This window comes from Hydra viridissima, unplaced genomic scaffold (genome assembly GCF_058129835.1).
Source record: "Hydra viridissima isolate aposymbiotic clone 2 unplaced genomic scaffold, HvirCarnegie_v1 scaffold_8, whole genome shotgun sequence".
Lineage (NCBI taxonomy): Eukaryota > Metazoa > Cnidaria > Hydrozoa > Anthoathecata > Hydridae > Hydra > Hydra viridissima.
In genome coordinates this window covers 13668282-13692440 of record NW_028324307.1, presented here as the reverse complement: position 1 = coordinate 13692440, position 24159 = coordinate 13668282, and the positions used below count along the sequence as shown (strand labels likewise).

The window sequence follows — 24159 nt, the reverse complement described above, 5'->3', positions numbered from 1 at the left end:
TTAGAGAAGCAAATATCATTTTGGCAATTGTCACATCTTATAAATACAATATGGCTGTTAAATTTAAAAGCAGTTAAGTGGCTGCAACGATCTTTGAAGATTTTTTTCCTTTTTATATTAAAAACATTCAATATCAGTTTACATATCATCAATTAATATACTAATTGCTTAGGAGTTTCCCATTTAAAGCCTGGTTTAAAGTGACCGTAGACACTGGTTTTTTCATATATAGGGTTCTTCAAATCAAGATCCCTAAAACAAAAAATAATTTCTTGTAAAACTTGATTACGACAAAATACTTTCAAAAGTTAATAAAAGAGAAGGTACATGAAAAACATGACGTTATCATGCAATATTTTTAGCACCTCTTACCTAACTATAACTCCAGGACGAAGATCAAAATTGTTATTGATTATTTCCAACAGCTCTGCGTTTGATTTTTTACCAGTTCCATAAGTTTCAATATTCAACGAAAGAGGTTTTGCAATGCCAATTGCATAAGAAACCTGCAGTAAACAACGACGTGCTAAACCAGCCGCAACAATAGATTTAGCAACCCATCGAGCAGCGTATGCAGCTGAGCGATCCACCTAAAATAATTCTTATTTTAAAATGTATTATTGAGAAAAATGTAAAACTGGAGATAAGTTCTTCTAATACCTTTGAGAAATCCTTTCCAGAGAAGGCTCCACCGCCATGTGCACCCCAACCACCATATGTATCTACTATAATTTTTCGACCTGTCAAACCACAGTCACCCTATAGAAATAAAATTCAATAAAGTACTTTTATAATACAAATGAAAACTAAAATTAAAAGGAGAACAATACGATTATTTTTATTACCATACCATAGGACCACCGATTATAAAACTGCCAGAGACTTGAATATGATAGATAGTGTGATCATCCAACATTTTTGGATCGATAACTGTCTGCATAATTAAAGAAAAATAAGTGTTTCTCAATTAAAAATATTTAGTTCCTCAAACAATTATTTAAAAACAAAATAAATTGCCCCAATTTGATTTAATCAAAATGAATTATAGTTTTTTAAAAATTTAATTGAAAATTTTATTAAAGGTTGCTCAAAAACTGTGTTGAACATAATTAGCATATTTATTAGCATAAAAAATTCTTTGTATCCTACATTTATAATTTTTTCACGAATATCTTTGCATATTTTCTCTTGTGTGACATCCTCAGAATGCTGTGTTGATACTACAATTGTATGCACCCTTAAAGGTATGCAAGCACCATTATCCATTTTATATTCAATCGTTACTTGAGTCTTTGAATCAGGACGCAAATATGGCATAGCACCATTGCGTCTATTTTCTGCAAGCGACTGATTTAACTTGTGAGCATAGACACAAGTAAGCGGCATGAGCTCTTCAGTTTCATCAGTTGCATATCCAAACATGAGTCCTTGGTCACCAGCACCTGAAAGTTAGTATGATAATACCCCCAAATGAAACATGAAAATTTAAATTTAAATTAGAATATAGTAAGTCCACTAATCTACACCTATTAAAACTTTGTCAAATTTATGCTTTTAAAACTAACTAAAACTGGAAAAGTTATGCATGCTTTGCTTAACAATGATGTTCTACTAGTATTGATTGTGTATGCCAAATAAGAACTTACATAGTTTTAAGCAATAACTACAACTGTTATTAGGCTCTAATACTCACTAAATGAAATATTAGATCGCTTCTATCCAGCAAATAGTATCTTTTTTTGCACAGCAAGTCATGTAACAACTTTTACTATGGTGAAGCAGAATGTAGTTTTATAATTTAAAGAAAGATAAACTTTCTAAAAAAAACTAACTGAAAGTGTTATAGAGAGTAAAAAAAGATAAAAGTAAACCTATTTCCTCTTCTTTTTCTTTTCCAATGTGCACAGCCTTTGCAATCTCATGCTGCTGCTGTTCAATGGCTACAAGCACATTCATGGTTTTGTAATCAAAACCTTTAGAAGAATCATCATAACCAATTCTTTTCACTGTATTTCGTACAATCTTCTGATAATCAACAGAAGCATTAGAAGAAATTTCACCAGCAATCAAAACCATGCCTGTCTTAGCAAGAGTTTCTATAAACAAAAATTTAATATTGAAATAAACAACAAAAAGGAAATGTTATTGTAATTACATTCAAATAGTTCTACAAATGAATAAAAAAAAAAGTAATTTGCTAACTTATTTGTGGACTAAGAATGGATTATTACAGGTAGTAATTGTAAGGAAAGTCAGTACTTTTGCTCTCTTGCTGGAAAACTGGTAATACTGGTATAACTGGTTGTGCCTTATTACAGTTCTTAGACATCAGCTTCCTCAAAATCTTCAATAATTTTATTGTCATTAATAATATCAGAACATGCTGCAATTTGTATCCAAAACAGACACCCAGTTATGCTGCTGTTTAAGAACTCCAATCAATTCTTTGTTGTGAATTTAACTTTAATAACATAAGTTCAGTGGAAACTGACCTGGCTGATGCAGGAGATATACTGTGAGTGTTAAATTTTTTGTCTTAGAGAACAACTTTATGAAGACATCTTTTACATCAAATCACAAATCAGATTGAGTTTCATATTTTAAATGCAGCACAAAAATTTTTCATTCAGTTCCGGCAACATTAGTGACCTTCATACAGTTTGATTTTTGCCCAAATACTAGGAACAAAGGGTGTAAGCTAATCAGTGAAATGGGTGGACAGCTTGCTGGAATCTAATTTGAATAAAGCTGAAATATGCTTTTAGAGTTTTGTTTTTAATTAGTAGAATTCCCACATGACAAGCATATGCTAGGCTCAATTTATCACTCTACAACGTATCAAGAATAACAGTTAATGGCTTCAGCTGTTATAAATAATCCTTAGATTGTTTGTAAAAATAAGTCATTAACTAATGTTGCAATAAAATCAATTTCGTAGCTGACCTAATACAGATGAGTCATGATACAGGTTAGCTGACTATCCCATCTTGTAGCTCAAGGTCATATTATTAATAATAAATTAGTTTTTATGAAGACTAAACATTAAAATTAAGAGATAAATCTATTCTTTAATACTCATTAATGTATAAAATTTTAAATAACAATCATGAAACTTTTTACCAAAGTTTTATAATATCAACTTCAATAAAGTTTTTCATTAAATTAACATATCAGATTTTATTTTTTATCAGATACAATATATATATATATATATATATATATATATATATATATATATATATATATATATATATATATATATATATATATATATATATATATATATATATATATATATATCTGATAAGAAAAAAATCTGATTTGTTAATTTAATGAAAAATTAATTTCAGTAGTGGTTTTAAAAAACTGACATTTTGGTTTTGAATAAATAATTTATGTTTCTTAACAAGAGAAAAAAATTTTTTTACACAATTTTTAGCACAGAGAAACAACATCTATAAATTTTAGCCATGAGGATGCTGCACTAAAGTATTTTTTGTTAAAACGGTAAGTCTATTCTTGTTTATTTAGCGTTGATTAAAAAAAAGAGAAAAGTATGCTACATTCTTATATTTTATGCCATAAAAGGATCTTAAAGATAAGCAGAACTTTCATTTACAAAACTACACATGACAACAAAATTAACAATAATCCATTTTAATAATATAGATAACTTGCTAAGAAAAACAGAATTTACACAAAAATTGTACAAATATTTACAGACATGTTGTAAACCTATTAGACAAATATACCTTATTTCTTAAAAAGCAAATAAAAGTATTAATAACATTTGCTTAAGTAAAAAATTTGTTTAATTTCAAAAGTAATTTTAAAAACATGCAAACAATAGAAGTAAAATATGTACATAGTTAAAAATTACATCATTACATAAATGACAAGAGCTTTTACATATGTTCAATTATTTGAAAAAAGACAACAAATAAGTTACACAGTTTTGTTTCTAATTTCAGATTGAAAAAGGATTTCTCTCAGGAAATGATTTTACTAAGAGTCAAATTTTATGTTTTTTGAAATTTGAAACATCATTTTTAACATTTTTTGGTACAATACAGAAAAGGGATATGTGAAAACAACAGACAAAATTTATATTAAACCCATTAGTCAGAAAGTAAAAATTACTTACCACATGCAACTTTTGCATTGGGATCACCTGCCAAATGAGCATCTAGAATTGCATCAGACACTTGATCACATAATTTATCTAAAAAAAAGACATATAATAGTTGATAGGTTTTTAGTCCAAACATTTTGATTATCCTAATGGATTATTCATTATATTATAATACAATATTTATCAGTATCAAACTTCTTATTATTTAATAAGACTTTTTATAAAGGGAACTTTGTTTTGACATAATATATGCTGTAAAATAAAATAGTATGAAAAAAAAGAAGGGGCAAAGAGAAGATTACTTTGGATATGGTAATTAAAGAAAAGCTCAATAACCTTATACTACTTCATAAGGAAATGTAATTTAAGTAAGCTAACGGCTTGATAGTTTTACCTGCAGCGTCCTGTGCATCTGCAGCATCAACATCATAGATTATAAAATAATAGATCAACATCACAGATTATAAAATATAAAAACCTACTCACCAGGATGGCCTTCTCCTACGGATTCAGAAGTAAAAAGAAAAGTGTAGTCGCTTGACATTTTCTAATACTTAAAATTCTTTTTACGACTAAAATTCGAATGCTCACTTGCTTGCAAACCGCTCGCTTACCAAGTTATTGAAAGTGAATCTGGCAAGAAATTATAAATAGACGTTCCCAGTAATTGCGAAATAATGACGTCAGTTGTAACAAAGCCGATGTTTACCGCATTGAGAAATCAGATCAATTTAACTTGACGGAAATCATAAGTTAAAGTCACATGCTTTAATATCTGTATTAACAGTGGATTCGAAAGTTTAAAAAATGTTAAAAAAAGATAAAAATTTATAAGTAAAATAATGAATCTTAGTTAAATATTTTGTTCAAAAAAGATGCGAGAAAAGCAAAGTATTCCGACGCATAAGACGTTTTATAGGCGAGGAGAACGCATAAGACGTTTTATAGGCGACGCATAAGACTTTTTATAGGCGAGGAGAACGCATAAGACGTTTTATAGGCGAGGAGAATAGCCTTACCTAAAAAAATATGTTCATAAAAACAAACATATATTTATCACTTTAAAAAAATCCTTATTTTCGTTGATCTGAAAAATATGTTCGTTTATTGATTTTAAATCGAAGCATATTTTGATATTCATTATGTTACAGGAACTATGTTTTTTCTTTAACCTAAGCAGCTTATAACGAAAACAGTTTTTATATTTGTTCTTTTTATTTTTTTTTTTATTTTATCTAAAAATATTATTGTATTCTATTGGAATAATAAATGTGAAAATAAGTCTTCTGAACGGAAAAAATCGCCGAATGATGAGATTACTGCCGAATTATTTTCAACTACTCCACATAGCCATTATGAATGGTGTGTCGGACGCCAACATTAAAAAAAAATGAATTTTTTTTCTTACAATAATGAAGGGCTTAAAATGTTTCCTATGTTTACAAATCAGATTTACACAATAAAAGTGATTTTTTTTAAAAAAAAAAAAAAAATTTATCCACCCCAATTTTTTTTTTTGGTCAGGAAAAGAAAAAATAGGACTAACAGCTTTTAATAAATTGAATCGTGAAAAATTAAACGATTAATCGCGTTAAATTTTTTAAAATTTTTCGCCATGTTTGAACACTTTTATAAATATATAACTTCGGTTTTCATAACCTTAAATTATCATTTTATTTATTTATTTATCTTTTTTGAATTTTCAACGAGCAAAAAACTTTAATTTGGTTTTAAGCAGGTAAAACAATGGCAAAATTTGTTTAAAGTTGAATTATTGTTGAATTTCTCGAAGATTACAAGTTTTTTTGACAAGAGAAGTTTTTGAGTAAAGCAATCTACTACTATGGAGCGGCAACCTTCATTTAAGTTTTCCCTTCACTTTTTTTTTTTTTTTATTTACCTATTACTTCTTTCCAGCCCTCTTGTGTAAGTTTTTTCTGCGCATGGATAGATTGTTTAATCATAAATATATCAAAAGTGCTCATTGTAAATCAAGTTGAATTTAATGCGAAGAATAGAAAAAACAGAAAAAAAAATCATAAAAGACTCATCAAAAGTCGCATTATTATCAGAAACATGAAAAGCAATCAAAGTTTTTAAATTTTGAACAAAGAAGAAACAACTGTAATCATGAAATTTCTATATTAGGTTAAGATAGAACAAGTTACACACAAGCCACACACAAATCTTACAAACCGATTCAAAACAAATGAGAACCATTGACAAAGCAGAGCTATAGATTCATGTTAAATCTATTCAAAAAATTAAGACCCATTTACACTAAGAAAAATCCCTTCATGTGTATGGGACTTGATTTTGTGACCCCATCACAGAGAAGGTTAACTGACGTTTAAACAAAACACAGTTACTTCTTCCACACATAGAATATAATAATGAATGTGTTCTTTGACTGTTTTTAAAGAACTTGTTTGATTTTTTATCTATAGTTCGGCTGTGGTTTCGTGAATCTTTTGTTAGAATAATAAATTTAAATGACTATTTTAAACAAGTTGCAAGGGCAGCGTTTTAAAATCCAAAGTTGTTGACTTTTGAATTAAAAAAAGTAGATATGCTTATTTTGCGACATTGTCTTTTTTCGAAATTCATTTATTTAGACAACCAAACTTTGTTTTATGTAGAAATAAACTTCACCACCTACAAATTAAACATTTAGTTAATGAAAATTCCAGTGTATTCAATGAATTTTTACAAAAGAAATTGATAAAACGGAGCTTCGTCAATGTCACAAATCAGTTATTTTTAAGTGAACTCTAAAAACCTTAGCACAACAGCTTTAAGTAAAATTCCTAACTGTGATGTGTTCCCATTAAAAATGCGATAAAAAACAAAAGAAAAAAAGGTACACAACATGAAATGATACACAACATGAAAGAGGTACAATATTTTTCAATTTCCGATGATTAAAAACTGTTACGGATGCTTTTTTAAGAAAAGAAACTGCCATCCTTGGCAAAACTTCACCTTTGCACCAAATTCCAATAATACTAATCATATTTCAAATATGGTTTATCAGTCAGAATTGCAGATCTTTTTTTTTTGTAAAATGGGAATTATGCGGAAACGAGAATTCTCATGTTTTACTGGAGGATGTTGAATGTTTGTTTAATGCAATTCAAGACAGTGTGACCACGCAAAAGCGTTTTTTAATAAGACAGAATTGAACCCTCTATCCGGCATATTATTATCAAACTACCAAAGGAAAAACTTCTCTTGAGCTGCCATTATTCAAATGAAAATGTAGTTGTGGCTAATTTGCGTCATAATAAAAAATGAAAGATATAAGATACATATTTCAAAACACCTAAGCTTTACAACCAAAACATTTATCAGCAAATCATTTGTTGCAAATATGCAACATAAACGGTTAACGATACAAAAGATACATATCTTTGGACGGTTAAAACTCGGTTTAATTGTTGCTGTTTTTTTCAATTTAAAATGTTACTCGTTTTTATTTTAAAATTAAAGGTATATTCTCCATTTGCCAACTTAAAATGGATGTTACCTCAGGAACACCCATTACATCAATAAAACTGTGAAAGAGTTTATGTTACAATGACAACAATAAAAAAAAGTTAATGCATTCAAAGCAAAGTGTTGGAGATCATGATATACCGCATAAACAAACTGCTTTACTTTAAAACAAGAGCCCCTCGATTAGTACGGTGCCCAAACCATTTCAAATATTTTTGTTTCTTATGCACCAATTACGAACTAACTTACGAAGTATTTATGCACCAATCACGAACTTACGAACCTTCTTGCAGAAACGCAAGATGTTTTGTTTCGTAAATGTATTTAAATTTCTTAATTCTAAGTTTTGGGACTGGGACTGGCTCTTGTCATTTTTCTATATTTTGTCACGGAATACCAAAAGAGCTTCATAAAACTTTATTATTGCTTGAACATTCCATAAACTGCAAAGTTCCCGGTTACCTTCAACACCGGTTAAAAAATTCAAAAAATATCAAATGTTTAAGATAGACATCGTGATGACGAGAATAAATTTGGCCGATAAGCTACTATTGTTACTAGTACATGTTATTAATCCTTTTTACTTTTAAGACTCTTAGGCTTTTAACTTTTGTACATCTTGGCAATCACACATAATAACCTGTTAAGTAACATTGATATTATATATTCCTTAAAAATTCTTAAATTTTTAAATATGTTCAAGCTATTCATTCTTAAGCTTTCAAATTTGTATTATTCAAAGTCATTCTTCAGGATTATCTTTCTCTAATTTATTTCTTCAATTGAACTTTTGGATATTTAAATTTGGTTTTTTGGGAGCTTTATAACCAAAATGTTTTTTCAGTGGAAACAATTAGCATACCAAACATTAGATTTTTTTTGGCTTTTTTAAAGAATATGTTCATAACTATTGTTATGGTATCCAAATTAAAGCCAATAATAAGTATGTTTGCATATCCCACCCAAGACGACTAGTTGTTGGGTACATAGGCGTCGAGTTCACGGGGGCAACAGGGGCAGTGGCCCCCCAGAAATTTATACTAATAATATAGAATCACGGATTATTACTGGGGCGAATAGATACTCTCGCCCTCATGATAATCTGTGATAATATATTATTAGTATAAATTTCCAGGGGGGCCACTGCCCCTGTTGCCCCCGTGAACTCGACGCCTATGCACCCAACAACTAGTCGTCTTAAAGACAAATTGAAGACGTCTTGAAATTGGTCTTAAAGATATCTGAAACTGGTCTAAAATGAAACACAATGAAGTCATCTTAACTAAATCGTCTTAAAGTTGACTTATTTAACACGTATTAAAGACGACGTAAAAAGACGTGTGTGTGTATATAATATATACATATATATATATTCGGTCTCCTGCCAATACAACATAAATATATATATTTATATTGTATTAGGAGGCTGGAAGGTGGTGACAGAATATCGAAAGGTATGAAAATATGAACTATCCAAATGCAATAACTGAAAAAAAGGGATATTATTTACTATATAAATATACTTCACAGCATCCATAAAAAAGAGTACATGATTAAAAAATTTTATTAAAATTTTCGTGACACTGGTGCGTTTTTTAACACACCCTTAATCAATTAATGGACTATCTTCTCCGATTCTTTTGGATATGTCTCTCGGACAGCCGCTAAAAAGAGAAATTTAATAAAACATTAATAGGTCAAGAAAACCATTGTTTTTTTAGAACGCAGCGTTGGAAGACACTTACCAATTACACATTTATAAAAGTGGGTTTCTTTATAACTTCTCTTTTCGCCACTCTGTACATCCATGTTGAAATCAAAGACATATAAATGCATATAGTCAAAGCAGACTCCGGAACCACATTTAATACCAGCGGCTGTAAGTGCAGATTTATATTTCAATCTGTCCGTTTAAAAAATTCTTGCCCTTCATTAAACGCAACCCTTCCTTCTCAAGAACCTTTGATAATGCAACTTTCTCAAGAATAATATCTAGTATGAGTAACAGCTGTTACATTAATGAAAGACGCAATTATAGAAAGAACTAAAGCATGGGGGTATAAGAGATGGACGTGCAACTTATTATTATAGTTTAAACTTTTAGTATTAGTTTGAATTTTTGTAGCATTTGTCTAATAAGACTGGTCATGATAAAATATTTAACGTGTTGACAAATTACTAAACAAATTACACCAAGGTAAAGGAAATTAGTTGTAAGCACGAACAGATTTTATCATTTTTTCAAAATGAACATTTGTAAACTTGGGAACTTTTTTTGAGTAAACAAAGTCTTTCAATGATAAAATAGACCTGAAGGAATAATTTTAAAATGACTAAAAAAAGTATAGCGAAATATAAAAAAGCTTAAATAAAATTTTTTTGTTAAGATCTGGTTTCATTCAACCAGGCTTAGTTTTTTGTATTTTTTTAGTATATTTTCCAATGTCACCATTTTTTGGCTGGACAACTCTATAAGTTTCATAATATATATTCCACTGTGCGTTGTTTTTAGTAGATGTATTTTCTAATGGGCTTTTTTATAACTCATTTGAAAATGCAAAACCTTTTAAAAAGTTATTCAAATCTATGATTATCTTGCAAAATGCATATGAAATACTTAGCTATTATTGCGGTTTGCCATAAATTGACTTTGCTAAATTCTTTTAAACTGTGACTATATATTTTTTCTTAATTGTATTTATATTCATTTTACGTATAAATTAATTATCCTTAATTGTACATGTTTCTGTTGTTAAACATACACACACACACACACACACACACACACACACACACACACACACACACACACACACACACACACACACACACACACACACACACACACACACACACACACACACACACACACACACACACACACGTCTTTTAAACCATTAGTCCGGTAGAATTTCACCAAAAAAGGGGTCAACCTAGAAAAAATTATTATAAAGACATGTTATATATCGTTGGAAAGCTTATTATTTCCTCTTTAAAATGGGTAATTGGTATTTTTTTTTATTTTGGGGAAAAAAAGTTATGACGTCACAAAGATTAGGAGTAAAATACGAAATTTTAAACGTTGCTGATAAATTTTAAGTATGCTGTACAATAAGTTGCGTTGTAACTATAATAACACTTATATTTAAATAATATAAAAGTGTTGAGTATATATATATATATTTTGTTACTAGAAACATGGCTTTCGGAGCCGCGGGGGCCACAGCCCCCCAAAGGACCTTTTTTGAATTTTGCAAGAGGAATATTTTTGATTTTTTGTTTGTTTTTGTCAAATATTTTTGTTAAACTTTGTTTCTGTAAGTAAAAATGGGTAGAGGGAATAAAAGTTCTTTGTTCTACATTTCGAATTTTAAAGTTATTAGAATGTAATATTCTTTTTGTATTCGAAATGTAATCGAATTTTTTTGGCAATATTTATCAAAAACCTTTTAATAAATTATTTATCTTAGTGTTTATGATTATGTAATGATTTGCTATTTTCAGATTTTAATATAAATTATCTGATCTTGTAAGTGATAATAAAACTAGTTCTGAAACTGAAAAATTATGGACTTAAAAAATGAATCCTCTGTATGTGCATTGTGTGGTAAAATGAAATTAGAAGGAGATTCGTTGAGCCAAGTGGGGGCAAGATTTGGAAGGAATGTTGATAACCAAGGAGCTCTTGGAAAATTAATTGAATGTGCTTTAAAATTGGATTTAAATGTATTGGTAAATGAACTGAATAAAAAACAAGAGACAGGAGAAAAGGTTTTTATTCACTCATCGTGTCGAACTAAATTAAGAAACCAATCAAAATCAATTAAACGATCACAAGCATCGATGGAAACTCCTATTGAAAGAAAACGTTCAACTCGATCAGAACAGATTTTTTTTAATTTTAAAGAGCAATGTTTTTATTGTGGAAATATGTGCACACTTGACAGTCGCCATCCCGAGAGAAATAATTTCATAGAAGTAAGAACAAAATCATCAAAAATTTATCATGCAACTCTAGAATTATGCAACAAACGTAACGATTTTTTATCTAAAACAGTTGAAGCTAGTCTTTTGAATATAAATGATCTTGTAGCTGTTGAAGCACGATATCACATCTATTATCGTGCAAAATTTGAAAAACCTATTACTACATCAAGCTGTGGAAGACCAACATCAACAGAAAAGCTTACTGTCTTTAATGCAGCATGCATAAAACTTGAGGAAGATATTGATCTATACACAGTCTCTGAGTTTTACGAGATGATGCAAACATTAGGAGAAGAAATATATTCCCTTAAAATGACGCAAAATAAATTAAGAAAAATACGGAGATTCTATGCAATTAGTCTCGCGACAAGGTAAAAGTAATGTAATTATACTGGACAGATTTAGACATATATTATGCGAAAACTGGTACACCAGAAAAAAACACAATGCAGAGGACGAAAAAATCAGAGTTATAACTGCAGCAGCAAAATTATTGAGTGATTGTATAAAGAATTTTGACCATGATGTAAAAACGTATCCTTTAATAGAAGATATAACTAACAATGAAAACACCTGCATACCCTTATTGCTGAAGGTGTTTATCAGAGAACTAATTCCTGTGCCATTAAAACAAACCTCAATTTCATAAGCATTGTTTTCTGCAGTGAGGCCACAATCAATAATGCCTATGCAGTTAGGAGTAGCCGTTACCGTTGATAATGTACTTTCTTCCAAGTGGCTAAATGTTCTACTTGCTAAACTGGGTTTTGCATCAAGTTACGACGAGGTTTGTTTATTAAGTGATAATTTTATTTTTATTTGTTTTTTAAAAAAATTTTTACACATAACAATATAGAATACAAGAAAAACTAAACTTATTTAACAGGTCATTCGTTACAAGCAGAACATAGTGAAACACGATAAAATTAACGATATACTTTGCCCTGAAGGTACAACATCTATTCAGTTTGTTGGGGATAACACAGATCATGATTTTAGCAACAATTGATGGTAAAAATACACATCACGGATTAGGTTCCATATCAATTGCAAATGGAAATTTTATTGAGAACTCAAATAAGAAAAGATTGCCTAGGGATAAAAAAGATTATTGGTCCAACATAAACTTTGACAACCAGATTACAATTTCTCAGTTTTACAGCTCTGACGTTCCGGTTTTATCTCAAATAAAATTTCAAGAATTTACAAAGGTATTTACTTGACTGGGGTTAATGACACACATACTGTGTATGTGTGTCATTCTGACGCAGATACTATAATCGTTAAAATTGCACTTAACTTTTCCAAAACAGAGCCCGTCACAATATTTGCTGATGACAGCGATATTCTTTGCCTCTTATTACACCACTGTAAATCAGTTGAATCTTTACACAAAATATATTTAACAAGTATGACAAAAAGAGTTGATTGTCAGCGTGAATGTTATGACATTGATCAGATTATTGGCAGTACAGCAGAACATGTCATTAACAATATTCTTTTTGCGCACGCATTTACAGGTTGTGATACAACATCAGCAATTCACAATTTTGGAAAGACTTCAATTTTTAGAAAGCTTGAAGCCAAAGACTTGTGCAATGCAGCAAATATTTTTTACCATGATGATAAATCGCCTGATGAGATTGGAAATGCATCAATTCGTTTCTTTCAGCTGCTACATTCCACAACATCAAATCTACAACAAATACGAAAGCAAAAGTAAGAGGAAATGATAAACTCAGATCGAGCTCACATAGACCCTTCTGTTTTTCCACCATCTCCTAGAGCTGCTTACTACCATGGATTGAGAGTATATCATCAAGTGCGTATTTGGAGATGTCTAAGTGAAATTGATCTTGACCCACTTAATTGGGGATGGAAATTAAATGGCTTTATGTACTCACCAATAGCGACAGATGAAAACGCAGGTCCAGAGGATATCCTAAAGGTTGTTCGATGTGGGTGTAAAAACTCCTGTTCGAGTCGATGTTCCTGCAGAAAGATGGGACTTCACTGCACTTCATCGTGTGCTACCTGTCACGGGATTAACTGTACAAATATTGAAAAAGTTGACGAAGAAAATGAACCAGCCCATGACCGTCACTTCTCAGATGTTTTTACATAAATTTTAATTTAATCAGAATAAGTAAGATAAACTTAATGCATAAAGATAAACTTCTTTGTAAATATTTTTTAACATGCTCTTGGTAACATTACAGAATAATTACGTTTAACAGTATTTTATATATTTTGAATATATTTGTTTTGTAAACACATCTTTAAGTCAAATTTTCAAAAAATTGGCTAAAGTAGCGTCCCCCTCTGCCTTTATACCGTAATTTTAGTTATTATTATTTCGCTTTCAGTTCATTAAACCAACTACTAATACTTAGGAGTAATAAATATAAAAATATATTACATTTACTTGCTTAAATTATAAATTCTTTTAGTAAAAAAACGTCAATTTTGGTGCTTTTCTGCTAATCTTTATGACGTCACAACTTTTTTTCCCCAAAATAAAAAAAATTACCAATTACTCATTTAAAAGAGGAAAAAATAAGCTTTCCAACGATATATAACATGTCTTTATACTAATTTTTTCTAGGTTAAGACTAAATTCTACCGGACTATTACATAAACATTATTTTGTTGCAAAAATTTCGCCAAGTCCAGAGAAATCTTTATATTACCTAAGAAACAAATTTAGTTTTAAGTTTTTGAAATAATTGAAAATATAAAATTTTTTATAAATAATAAAATGTTTTTCTTTTATTTTAATTTCCATATAAATTCTGTTGTAATTAGTTTTACCTTTTATAGCAATTTTTTTACTTTCCATGTGTGTTCCAAAAGGATTGCAACACTTTGTAATTTTTCTCACAAAATATTTTTCATAGAATTGCTCATGATAACAACATATAACTCTTATTGAACAACACTTTTCCTTTAAATTTGCTCGCCATATTATTAATTCTTGTTTTTCACAAGAAAGATCTTTGAATTGAACAAAACCTTGTTTTCTAGAAAATCCAGTTTTGTGGCAATGAATGTTAAGTCTTTTTCCAATGTCACATTTCTCCATATTAAATATATCTATTACTTATAATATTAAATGCTAAAAAAATACAAAAAAAATAAAATTCACAATCATTCTTTAAAAAAATACAAAGAAGGAAAGTACAACCTTTAAAAAGAGCAAAACAAAACATTTGCTTATTTTTGATATAATAAGAGGTAAGCATTCACCGATTTGAATTGAAATAATGAAAAAAAAATTATTTCTCAAACTTAAACTTAAAAAAAATTATGTTTTTAAATTAAATTTAACAATCATTTATTATTACATCTTTTAATGCATTAAAAAAAAAAAAAAAAAAAAAAAATCAAGGGGGAATGGGGGGAGAGGAGGGCAAAGCTAAATTGGTCAGAGGCCCTCCCTTCACCTATGTCTAAAAACGTCCTAAACTAGTCAATAAATAACACTATTTGATGTTTTATTCAAATAAATGTTTTAAAAAACACTTCATTTGCTTTCGTTACAAAATTTAAACTTTTCTATAAAGACACAATTTTTAAACGCTAATTTTGATTAAGTATTAGAGAGACAATTGATGAATCTTATTTTTTCCAGTAGACCTAAGATGAAATATTGATATTAAACTTTTTATTCGGGATTTTGGGCCACAGCCTTCATTTTACCTCCAAAAATCATGAATTTTCAAGTCAATAATTTTGAACAAAATTGGATAGTTGAGGCATTTCCTGAGACAATCAAGTCATGAGAGTGCTCTTTTTGGATTCTGCAAGTTAAAATTTATTGGGGTACCATATTTTAGAAAATTTCCCCCAGCCATTATGAAGATACTATATGTCAAAGTTGCTTTGTACTCTCTTCAGATAATCACTAAAATACTGAGTCAGCATTATTTTAACTGACAATATCTCTGGAACCCATGTGTATTTTTGACTAAAATTTTTGCAGTTATCATTTTTTTAATATGTACTGCAAGTGAGGTAAAAATGAACAAATTCTGAAATGTAAGGGTGTCAAAAATTTTTTTTTTTGGATGATTTCATATGGAATTACCCTTAACATAAAAAGTTTTCAACTTTATAATTGTTATTCCGTTACGGAAAGAGCACGAACGTTCAACGGCGTTACAGATAAGGACTGAAGTTCCCGAAAAACGGTTCTTCGGTTCTTCGGTATTTTTCGGGGAATCGAAAGGAATCGAAGGTTTCGGTTCTTTATCAGAATAGGAATCGAAAAGAACCGAAGTTGTCGGTTCTTTATCAGAATAGGAATCGAAAAGAACCGTAAATTGATTACTCACCTTTTTTTTAATATTATACTGCCGTTATAATCAATATTTTCGATTCTTTTCAATATTTTCAATTATTTCGGTAATTTCGATTCTTTGTAATAAAAACGGTAAATTTCAATTATTAATTAAAAAATCGTTTTTATTGTAAAGAATCGTTTTTATTACATTTACGTTTTAATAATGGCGTGCGAAATTAAATTCAAATTCATTCAAATTTAATTTACCTCCCCTAAGGGATTCCCCTTTACTAGTATAAATAGTGGGGTTTTGTGAAAATCTAATCAGTTACAATTTATTGTTTCACAAACAACTCTTACAAACAACAACAACATTACAATTTACAACAATGTCTCAAGTTAATAATGCAATTTGGAATTAATTTACCAAACTACCAGAAGTGACAGTGAATTCTGTCACCAAAAAGAAAACTTATAAATCAAGTTGTAATCAATGTCAAGCAGTGTTAACTTGCTGCCATGGAAGTACATCAGGAATGAGTAAACATTTAGGGTAAGTAATGTTTTTTCAATTTTTTCGGTAATTTCGATTCTTTTTAATATTTTCAGAATTTTTGCAATTTAAGTTAATATTAAGTAAAGATTTACTTTATAAAAAAATAAAAAAATAACAATAGTTCTGAATAATTAAATAAACATAAGCACTGATTATTATTTATTATACAGTAACAGCTAACAGTAATACTGTTTGTTACATTTAGTTTAATATAGCGCCATCTATAGGAGTTATTTCAATTTTTTCGATTCTTTTCAATATTTTCAATTATTTCTGTAATTTCGATTATTGCTTAAAATTAGGAATCGAAAAGAACCGAAGTTATCGGTTCTTTATCAGAATCGGAATCGAAACTTGCCGTAATTTCGATTCTTTCTTAAAATAAGGAATCGAAATTTACCGAAATTTCGAATCTTGCCTAAAATAAGGAATCGAAAAGAACCGAAGTTATCGGTTCCTTATCAAATTAGGAGCCGAAATTAACCGAAGGAACCGTTTTTCGGTAATTCCAGTCTCTAGTTACAGATTTAACAATTTCAATATTATTTACCTGTGAAAATGATAAAAATGTTGAAGCGGTTTTTAATGATGATATTTGAGAGATATTTTTGGAAAACTATCCGATATAAATGAACAAGAAAATTTGTAAAGGGAGATTTTGTGGAGAGATAACTATTATCATTTTTTCGATATGATAATAGTTATCTTTCCAAAAAACTTATTTATGTTGCGAAAAAGCTAAAATGCTGGCCAGTTTTAATCGCCTTATTTTTATCTGTTTTTATATGCCCTTTTTATATTTAGTGTCCCTCCTTAATTTTTAAATGATAAAAACATTTATACATAAAACCTTAAAAAAATTACTTCAAAATTTGCCTTTCAAACAGTCGCTTCTTCTCCCAGGGTAAATGGGTCTTCTCCTTACTACTATGTTTAGGCTATTTCTAAATTGGTATAAGAAAGAAACCCGAGAACCCCACCAAAATACCTCCCTGACAAAAAATTCCCCTGGAAAAAATCCCCCCTCCCGGTATCAGGAAAAAAGCTGATGCAATGATAAAATGACAGTAAAGCGTATCTAAGTATATAAAAAAAACTGTTTAAGCATTTTTCCTGGGAGGTTTTTTTTAGGAGGATATTTTTCTTGATAGCGTCTGAATTCGATACGTTCCGTCATTGAAAATTTTCAAAAAGATAACTGTTCCAGCCTAAGACTGGTAAAATATTTCCATGTTGACCAGGAATTGAACTTTTTTTTAACCAGGGTCTAAGAATGGTTTCAAAGCAAATGCGAAATTGTTCCGGTGCTAGGAATGGTTTTAATTGCCAATATAATCATGGATCGAAGTCGATTTTTGATATTTTAAAGGTGCACAGAGAAAAAAAAGCCTTATTCCGTTCAGAAAAAAAAGCCTTATTCCGTTTTTAAGTATAGATTACATTTAATTGTAACTAAAAGTTATTTAAAATGTAAACTTAAGTAATCAAAAGTAATTTTATGTAATTTACTTTTAATAGACATTTCATTTTAGTTATAAAATAACACATGTCTACTTAGGAAAACTAATTATATAAGTATATTTTATTTACATTTGATTGCATGTAACTTTTTTATAATGTATTTTAAAACGTTTTTTTTTTTTACAATTACTGTAATATAATTTTTTTAAAGATAAATTCTTTTTAAATGTAAAAGTAAGTTACATTTCGAGGTAAAATTATATCATGTAATGCAATTTTAAAAAAGTAATTAACTTTTAAATATAAAAGTAAATTACTTTTCCATGTAACTCAATTTTACATGTAAATGTAAATTACTTTTTTATATAATCTACTTACATATAACTTACATTTGAAAGTAAATTCACCTTTCTTTACAAAATAAAAATTGTTTTAGAAAAGTGAATTACTTTTAAAAGTAAATTTAAGTTATTTTTGAACGTTTACAATTATATACGCAATTTACTTTTTCATAAAGGCTTACTTACTAGAGTAAGTAAAAAAAAAGTAAAAGTGCCATCTCTATGCGCAACCCTAACTTTACGGAAATGCTACGAAACATTAGTGAATACCAAATAGTAACGTGAACTTACGATTTCCGTAACCTTAGCTGAGCTGCGCTAAAGTTACGAAAGTTTAATAAATAAGCTCCCAGATTTGTGAAAAATTGTAAAAGAAATGACTCAATGTCAAAAATCGCAGTGATTAACAAATAAATGCTTAGATATTTTAGTTTTTTAAAAACATTTTTGTACTGTGAGCATACTTAATTTAGCAGAGAGATACTATCCTATTTTCTATTAACTTTATCATAATAAAGAGAATGAACAAAAATAAATGACTCTGTGAATCTCATTTACTACATTGCTCTCATGTACTATACCACACCAATATATCGCACGTTTTTCTCGAATGAATGATAAAGCAATTAGTTACTGAATCCAATATAATATTCCATTTTCTTAAGAAAGTTTTACACATTTTTTCTTTAAAATACTTTATTTACAAACTAATTCTTTCCAAATGTAATTTTAGCACAAATTTTTATTTTTTTTTTTAAGATGTAGAAATTTTTAAGATGTTGAATCTTTTTGAAAAACCTCTAACTTTAAACCGCACTTAAAAAAAAAAGAAAATAACAACAGACTACTGCATATAAAAAAAAAATAGTAGTTTTAAAAAATTGTAGATACATTTTTTTTTTTAGCTTTCTCCAAACGTGAAATGTCCCTTTTGAAAAAACACTCTTTAAAAGGCATAAACCATTACACCCGCTGCACTATGCATCGCTAAGCGGAAATAGGATTTTGTACATATTTTTTAGTGATTTTTCGTATTTAAACTTTTTAAGTTTTTTCTTTTTGCATTCAATTTTTAATTCTCTATAAAAAAAAAAATCATTTTTAGTTTTTTTAAACTTTTGACATCTTAAGGGTTTTTTTAAGGTTTTAAAAAACTCGCTTTTTTGTTAAAATCCTTTCAAAATATATGATAAGTGTAGAATTTCTATATTATTTTTATGCGAAATTAAAATAATAATGTATTTAATTGAATGTAAAACAAGAAATAGAAAAAAAAGGTTTTTGAATAGCATTTTTTTGCTGATTTTTTGATTTCTTAAACATTGATTAATTTAAGCATGTGGTCACAGAGGTCGCCTTGTTTTTTTTAAATAAAATATAGCTACTGCAAATCGACTTTACTGTCATGCAAAAAAATTGAGGCGACCTCTGTGACCTCATGCTTTAAAATCATTTTTACTACTGTGAGTTTTATTAAAAACCGACTAAATTCTGTGAAGTAAATGAAAATTCCGAAGTAATATACGGTAAGTAATATACGAAATAACATACGGTAAGTTTTTATTTGATTCAGTTTTACCTTGCGATGGTTTTTATAAATTATCAAAATGGCTTGATTCACTCATCGTCAACTTTTAACACATACATTTCCAGAGCAGGTGAAATATTCAGAAACTGAAGTAAAATATAGTCTCTTCAATATGATCAAACATTCAGTTTCTAGAGAGTTTGAGTATCTTTTGGAGTATGAAGATAATTCTATTAAAGTTTTAGCACAGGAGGAACGTGATAACATGTTATTTGCAAAGTGGGTGGTGATGGTCAGAGTGACCAATCTGAGTTTCAGAATGCAGTAAATATGAAGAAAGGTGTGGATGATTACACTGTGTATAGTAAAGTGTTTGTACTGTTGGAGATTAGAAGTGGAAAAAAGATACTATGGAAAAATTGTAATCCAAATAGTCCAGATGCAACCCGTCATCTTATGTTTTGTTTTTCCAAAGAGACTGCTAGTTTTATTCAAGAGAAATTTGAACATTTACAAAATGAAATTTTGTCTTTAGAGAATATTAAAAGTAAACTTATACTTCATGACAATACTTTTGTTATAAATTCAAGTTTGTCAACTATTTATACCACAATGAATGATGGTAAAACACTTAATGCTGTGGTATCAAAAATGCTTTAAAAAATATTGCATCTCAGTGCTGTCATGTATGTCAAGCAAGTCCTAAGGAGTTTAATTTGGAAACCATTTGGAATAAAGATAAAAATGCAGACAAAAATATATTGAAACTTGGAATATATTGAAATCTTCAATTGTGGATATTCAGCATGGAGTTAGTTTTTTTTTAATACTGCTTGCAAACTTCCAGCAGTGAAACAAGGAAGAAAAATAGCAGCAAAAAATGGCCAAGAATTTATTGAAAACAAAAAAAAACTCCAGCACTTATTCAAAATACAATTAAAAATAAGGGTATCTTTTGTCAGGAAGGGAAGTTGTACATCCAACACTGGCAATGTTGCACGAAAATTCTTTAATAATCCATCTGTGACTGGAAGAATACCACTATGATGAAACTATTTAGGGACCTGCTCATTGATATGAATAGTACAACAGCAAGACCGGATGTGAATATTTTCAAGCAGAAATCTGAATGTCTGTTTGGTCTCATTTCTAATGATCAGTTTTTAAAAACCATTCCAATGTCACAGTCTTTGCATAGAATGGTAGTTCATGGTGTTTCTTTTATTAAATATTTTAAGTATCCAATAGGTTCTTTGTCTGAGAGTGCCATTGAAGCCAGGAACAAAGCCAACAAAACTGCATGAGTACGTCATGCACGTTTAACTTCTTTTGCTGAAAATACTAGGGATACAGCTAATTATTTATTTTTGACATCTGATATGTACCTATACTGTAAGAAAAACAAAATGCAAGAGGTATTAAGGCTATACTGCAAGAAGATTAAGCTGATAACTGTTCTTAAGGTAAATATTGGAGAAAGCTATGTATATCTTAAATTTAAATATTTAATGTTATCGTTTAATTTTATTAATGATACATTTTAGGTGCTGGTGGTAGCCAATCTGATATTTTTGAGATCTTTTCACATAATCAACACAGCATGTTTTTTTATGCTTGAAAAAAAAACAAAAAACTAATTGTTAGAAAAGTTGAAGCATAAGAATCCCAAACTTTTATGTTTGAGGAAAAGTTGCATCAATTGGCCTCAAATTGACTCAATTTTGCCATGTTTTTGTTTTCCTCAAAGATGTGTCTAAAGTCCTATTTCTACTTAGTGATGCATAGTGCAATTCTTGAAGGCTTGTTGTAAATATTAAATGTTGCTCCACATAAGGATTGCTGAGATACGTTTAGAGTAAAAATTTTAATTATATTTCAATTATATACATTTATTACAGTGAATACAGTTTTTTCTTGAATGTAAAATTGTTAAAATTAGAATTTGATAGATAATTTCTATAATAAATAGTTTATATCTTAAACTATAATATTTTTTACAATAACAAAACTTTTTAAAATTTTAGTGTTTGTTGTTAAATAATTTTAGGAAGTCAAAGAGTAATGGTTCATATTAAGAAAAGAAATCAAGGAAGCATCATTAAACCATGCAGCTGTAATTGATAAGCAACTTTTAAAAAAAGGCTATTCTCATAGCCACATATTGTTAAAAACCTATTTTAGCATCAGAACCTTGATTCTGCATTTGAGGGGAATGGAACTTCTGGAGTATTTATTTCACTTTTATTTATAATAAAATATTTCTGCTATTTCCTTTTTTATTTAACATGAAAATATAAGTTGGAGACTAAAAATGCCTGTAACCCCTAAAAAAGATAAATTGATATATCAGATTTAGAGTTTAAAATATCAAAAACTATCGGTTTTATATCTTTTTAATCAAAAATCGAATTAGTCCGGATAAACCAACTAAAAAACCGGAATGAAACCGGTTTTAAAAAAGACCGGACTTTTTTTTATAAATATATGTATAAACAAACAATATCTCATAATTGATGCTTTGTTAAAAAAATTACTTCAAAATGTTAAATAGTTCTCTAGTTATAAGGCTACTTCCTTTTTTTCTATCAGCGCGACGCATAGTGCGCTGGTGACAACCAGCTCTAATTAACAAAATATTACATTTTTAAACTTTTTTTAGAAAAGTTAGCGATTCCACGGCTCAACGAAAAACATTTGACGTTTGACAAAAAACACGTAATTTTCATGAACTTTACTCTCTTATATCTTTTTGTATGCTTAAGCAAACACCTTGAGGTTTTTTGCATCAATTAGTGTTACTCAACTTCTTTCCAGCCATATATAGAAAGTACTATGGTTTATATGGCTTCATTTAAATTTTATCCATATCTTAAGACCACTTTTAAGAAAAAAGCTTGAAGCGGAAACGTTTTTTTAAAACAAGCTTTTGGAGGTTAGGATTCCTTAGTACCAACACACATCCAATTTTTATAAAACTTTCCGTATATATTAAAAAAGGGATGAGGAATCTAATGGAATGTGGACACTTTTTAACTTTCATACATAAATTTTTAGCTCTTAGCGTTTCAAAACTTCAAGGTTTATTTTTATAGAAAAATAAAGTGTTTTTTAAAAGTGTCCAGGTGGAAATTGCAAGTTACTTTTTATAACAAGTATTTATTTATGTTTTCTTGAAGAATTCGTTCTAAGGATTTGTAGATAGAAATTATGTATACAGTAGTGGCCAAAAGTTAAAGACCACTCATTTTTTAGTTGGTTTCTTAATCTTTCAATTAAAATTAAGAAGATTCTAATTGACATATTAAATTTTTTTTTTTAATATCTTGTTAATTAAAACATACGGATTAAAGTGGTATAATTTTTTTAATCTAATTTTAATTAAATAGCGTTTAACTTATTAAAAAACTGATGAGTACTTATAAATCTTCTTTAAATAAGTTGGACAAAATTTAACGACCACTTTCAAATCTTTAATTTGCACTTATTAAAAATAATAATCCATTATTTTTTTTTAACTGTCTTAATTGCTTACTACGTTGGCTATAAAATAAAATGTCGAAACCTGAGTTTCGATATCAAATAAACATTTATTTTTTGAATTGCAATAAGGATATAAAAATATTGCAAAAATGCGTGCAAAAATCGAAGAAAAAGACAGATACGCGGCTCTTGTATTAAAAGAAGAAGGCTATAGCATCAGACAAATAGCAGAAAAGCTCGGAAGGTCTCACTCTTGCATTATTAACATAATTCAACGATACAAAGAGACCCAGTCAATTAATGATCGTCATAGGACTGGACGCAATAAAATTTCAAATGACCGTGATGTTCGCTCGTTAGTGAGATTAATGAAAGAAAACAGACGAGCATCATCTACAGACTTGTCTACGAAATGGACACTGTCAAATGGTCTGAAAGCAAGCCCTAGAACTGTGCGAAGGGTCCTCCACAATTTAAATTATTTATGGCGTGCTGCTGCAAAAAAACCACGCTTAAATAAAAAACAAAAATTTGCCAGGAAAGAGTGGTGCAAACTACATAAAAATTGGTCAACAGATCAGTGGAGCCGTGTGGTCTTTAGTGATGAAATGAACGTTGAGGTAGACAACAGAAAAGGTCGCGTAATGTTGCGTAGACTTCCAAGCGAACGGTTCGATGAATGATGCATTTTGAAACGAACAAAACAAGGCAGTGGTTCAATAGGCATTTGGGCCTGTATGAGTGCCTATGGAGTTGGCGTTTTTCATTTATTCGATGGTAGACTCAACAAAGAAAGGTACATCGAAATTTTGGAAAACTCGCTTATTCCTAGCATTGATTTATGGCAGTTGCAAGATGGATTTATTTTCCAGCAAGATAATGCGTCGTGTCATAAAG

The 24159-nt window shown here is 29.2% G+C and overlaps 1 protein-coding gene, 1 long non-coding RNA gene and 1 pseudogene across 3 annotated transcripts; 2 read left to right on the top strand and 1 right to left on the bottom strand.

Annotated features, from left to right (window-relative positions):
• LOC145186234 (S-adenosylmethionine synthase-like) lies at positions 1-4921 on the bottom strand. The gene is made up of 8 exons (XM_090095484.1): positions 4619-4921; positions 4145-4222; positions 1872-2096; positions 1150-1442; positions 851-934; positions 661-759; positions 373-590; positions 1-252 (listed from the first exon to the last, which is right to left on the bottom strand). The coding sequence occupies exons 1-8, from the start codon at positions 4674-4676 to the stop codon at positions 153-155; spliced, it is 1155 nt and encodes a 384-aa protein (XP_089951610.1). The 5' UTR covers positions 4677-4921; the 3' UTR covers positions 1-152.
• Positions 4922-11114: 6193 nt separating this feature from the next.
• LOC149885225 (uncharacterized) lies at positions 11115-12960 on the top strand (annotated as a pseudogene). The gene is made up of 2 exons (XR_016455049.1): positions 11115-12401; positions 12501-12960. The product of XR_016455049.1 is annotated as an uncharacterized LOC149885225 (transcript).
• Positions 12961-19825: 6865 nt separating this feature from the next.
• On the top strand, positions 19826-21681 carry LOC149885224 (uncharacterized). Its single transcript, XR_016454801.1, has 2 exons — positions 19826-21245; positions 21327-21681. It is a non-coding gene; the product is annotated as an uncharacterized LOC149885224 (long non-coding RNA).
• Positions 21682-24159: the final 2478 nt, after the last annotated feature.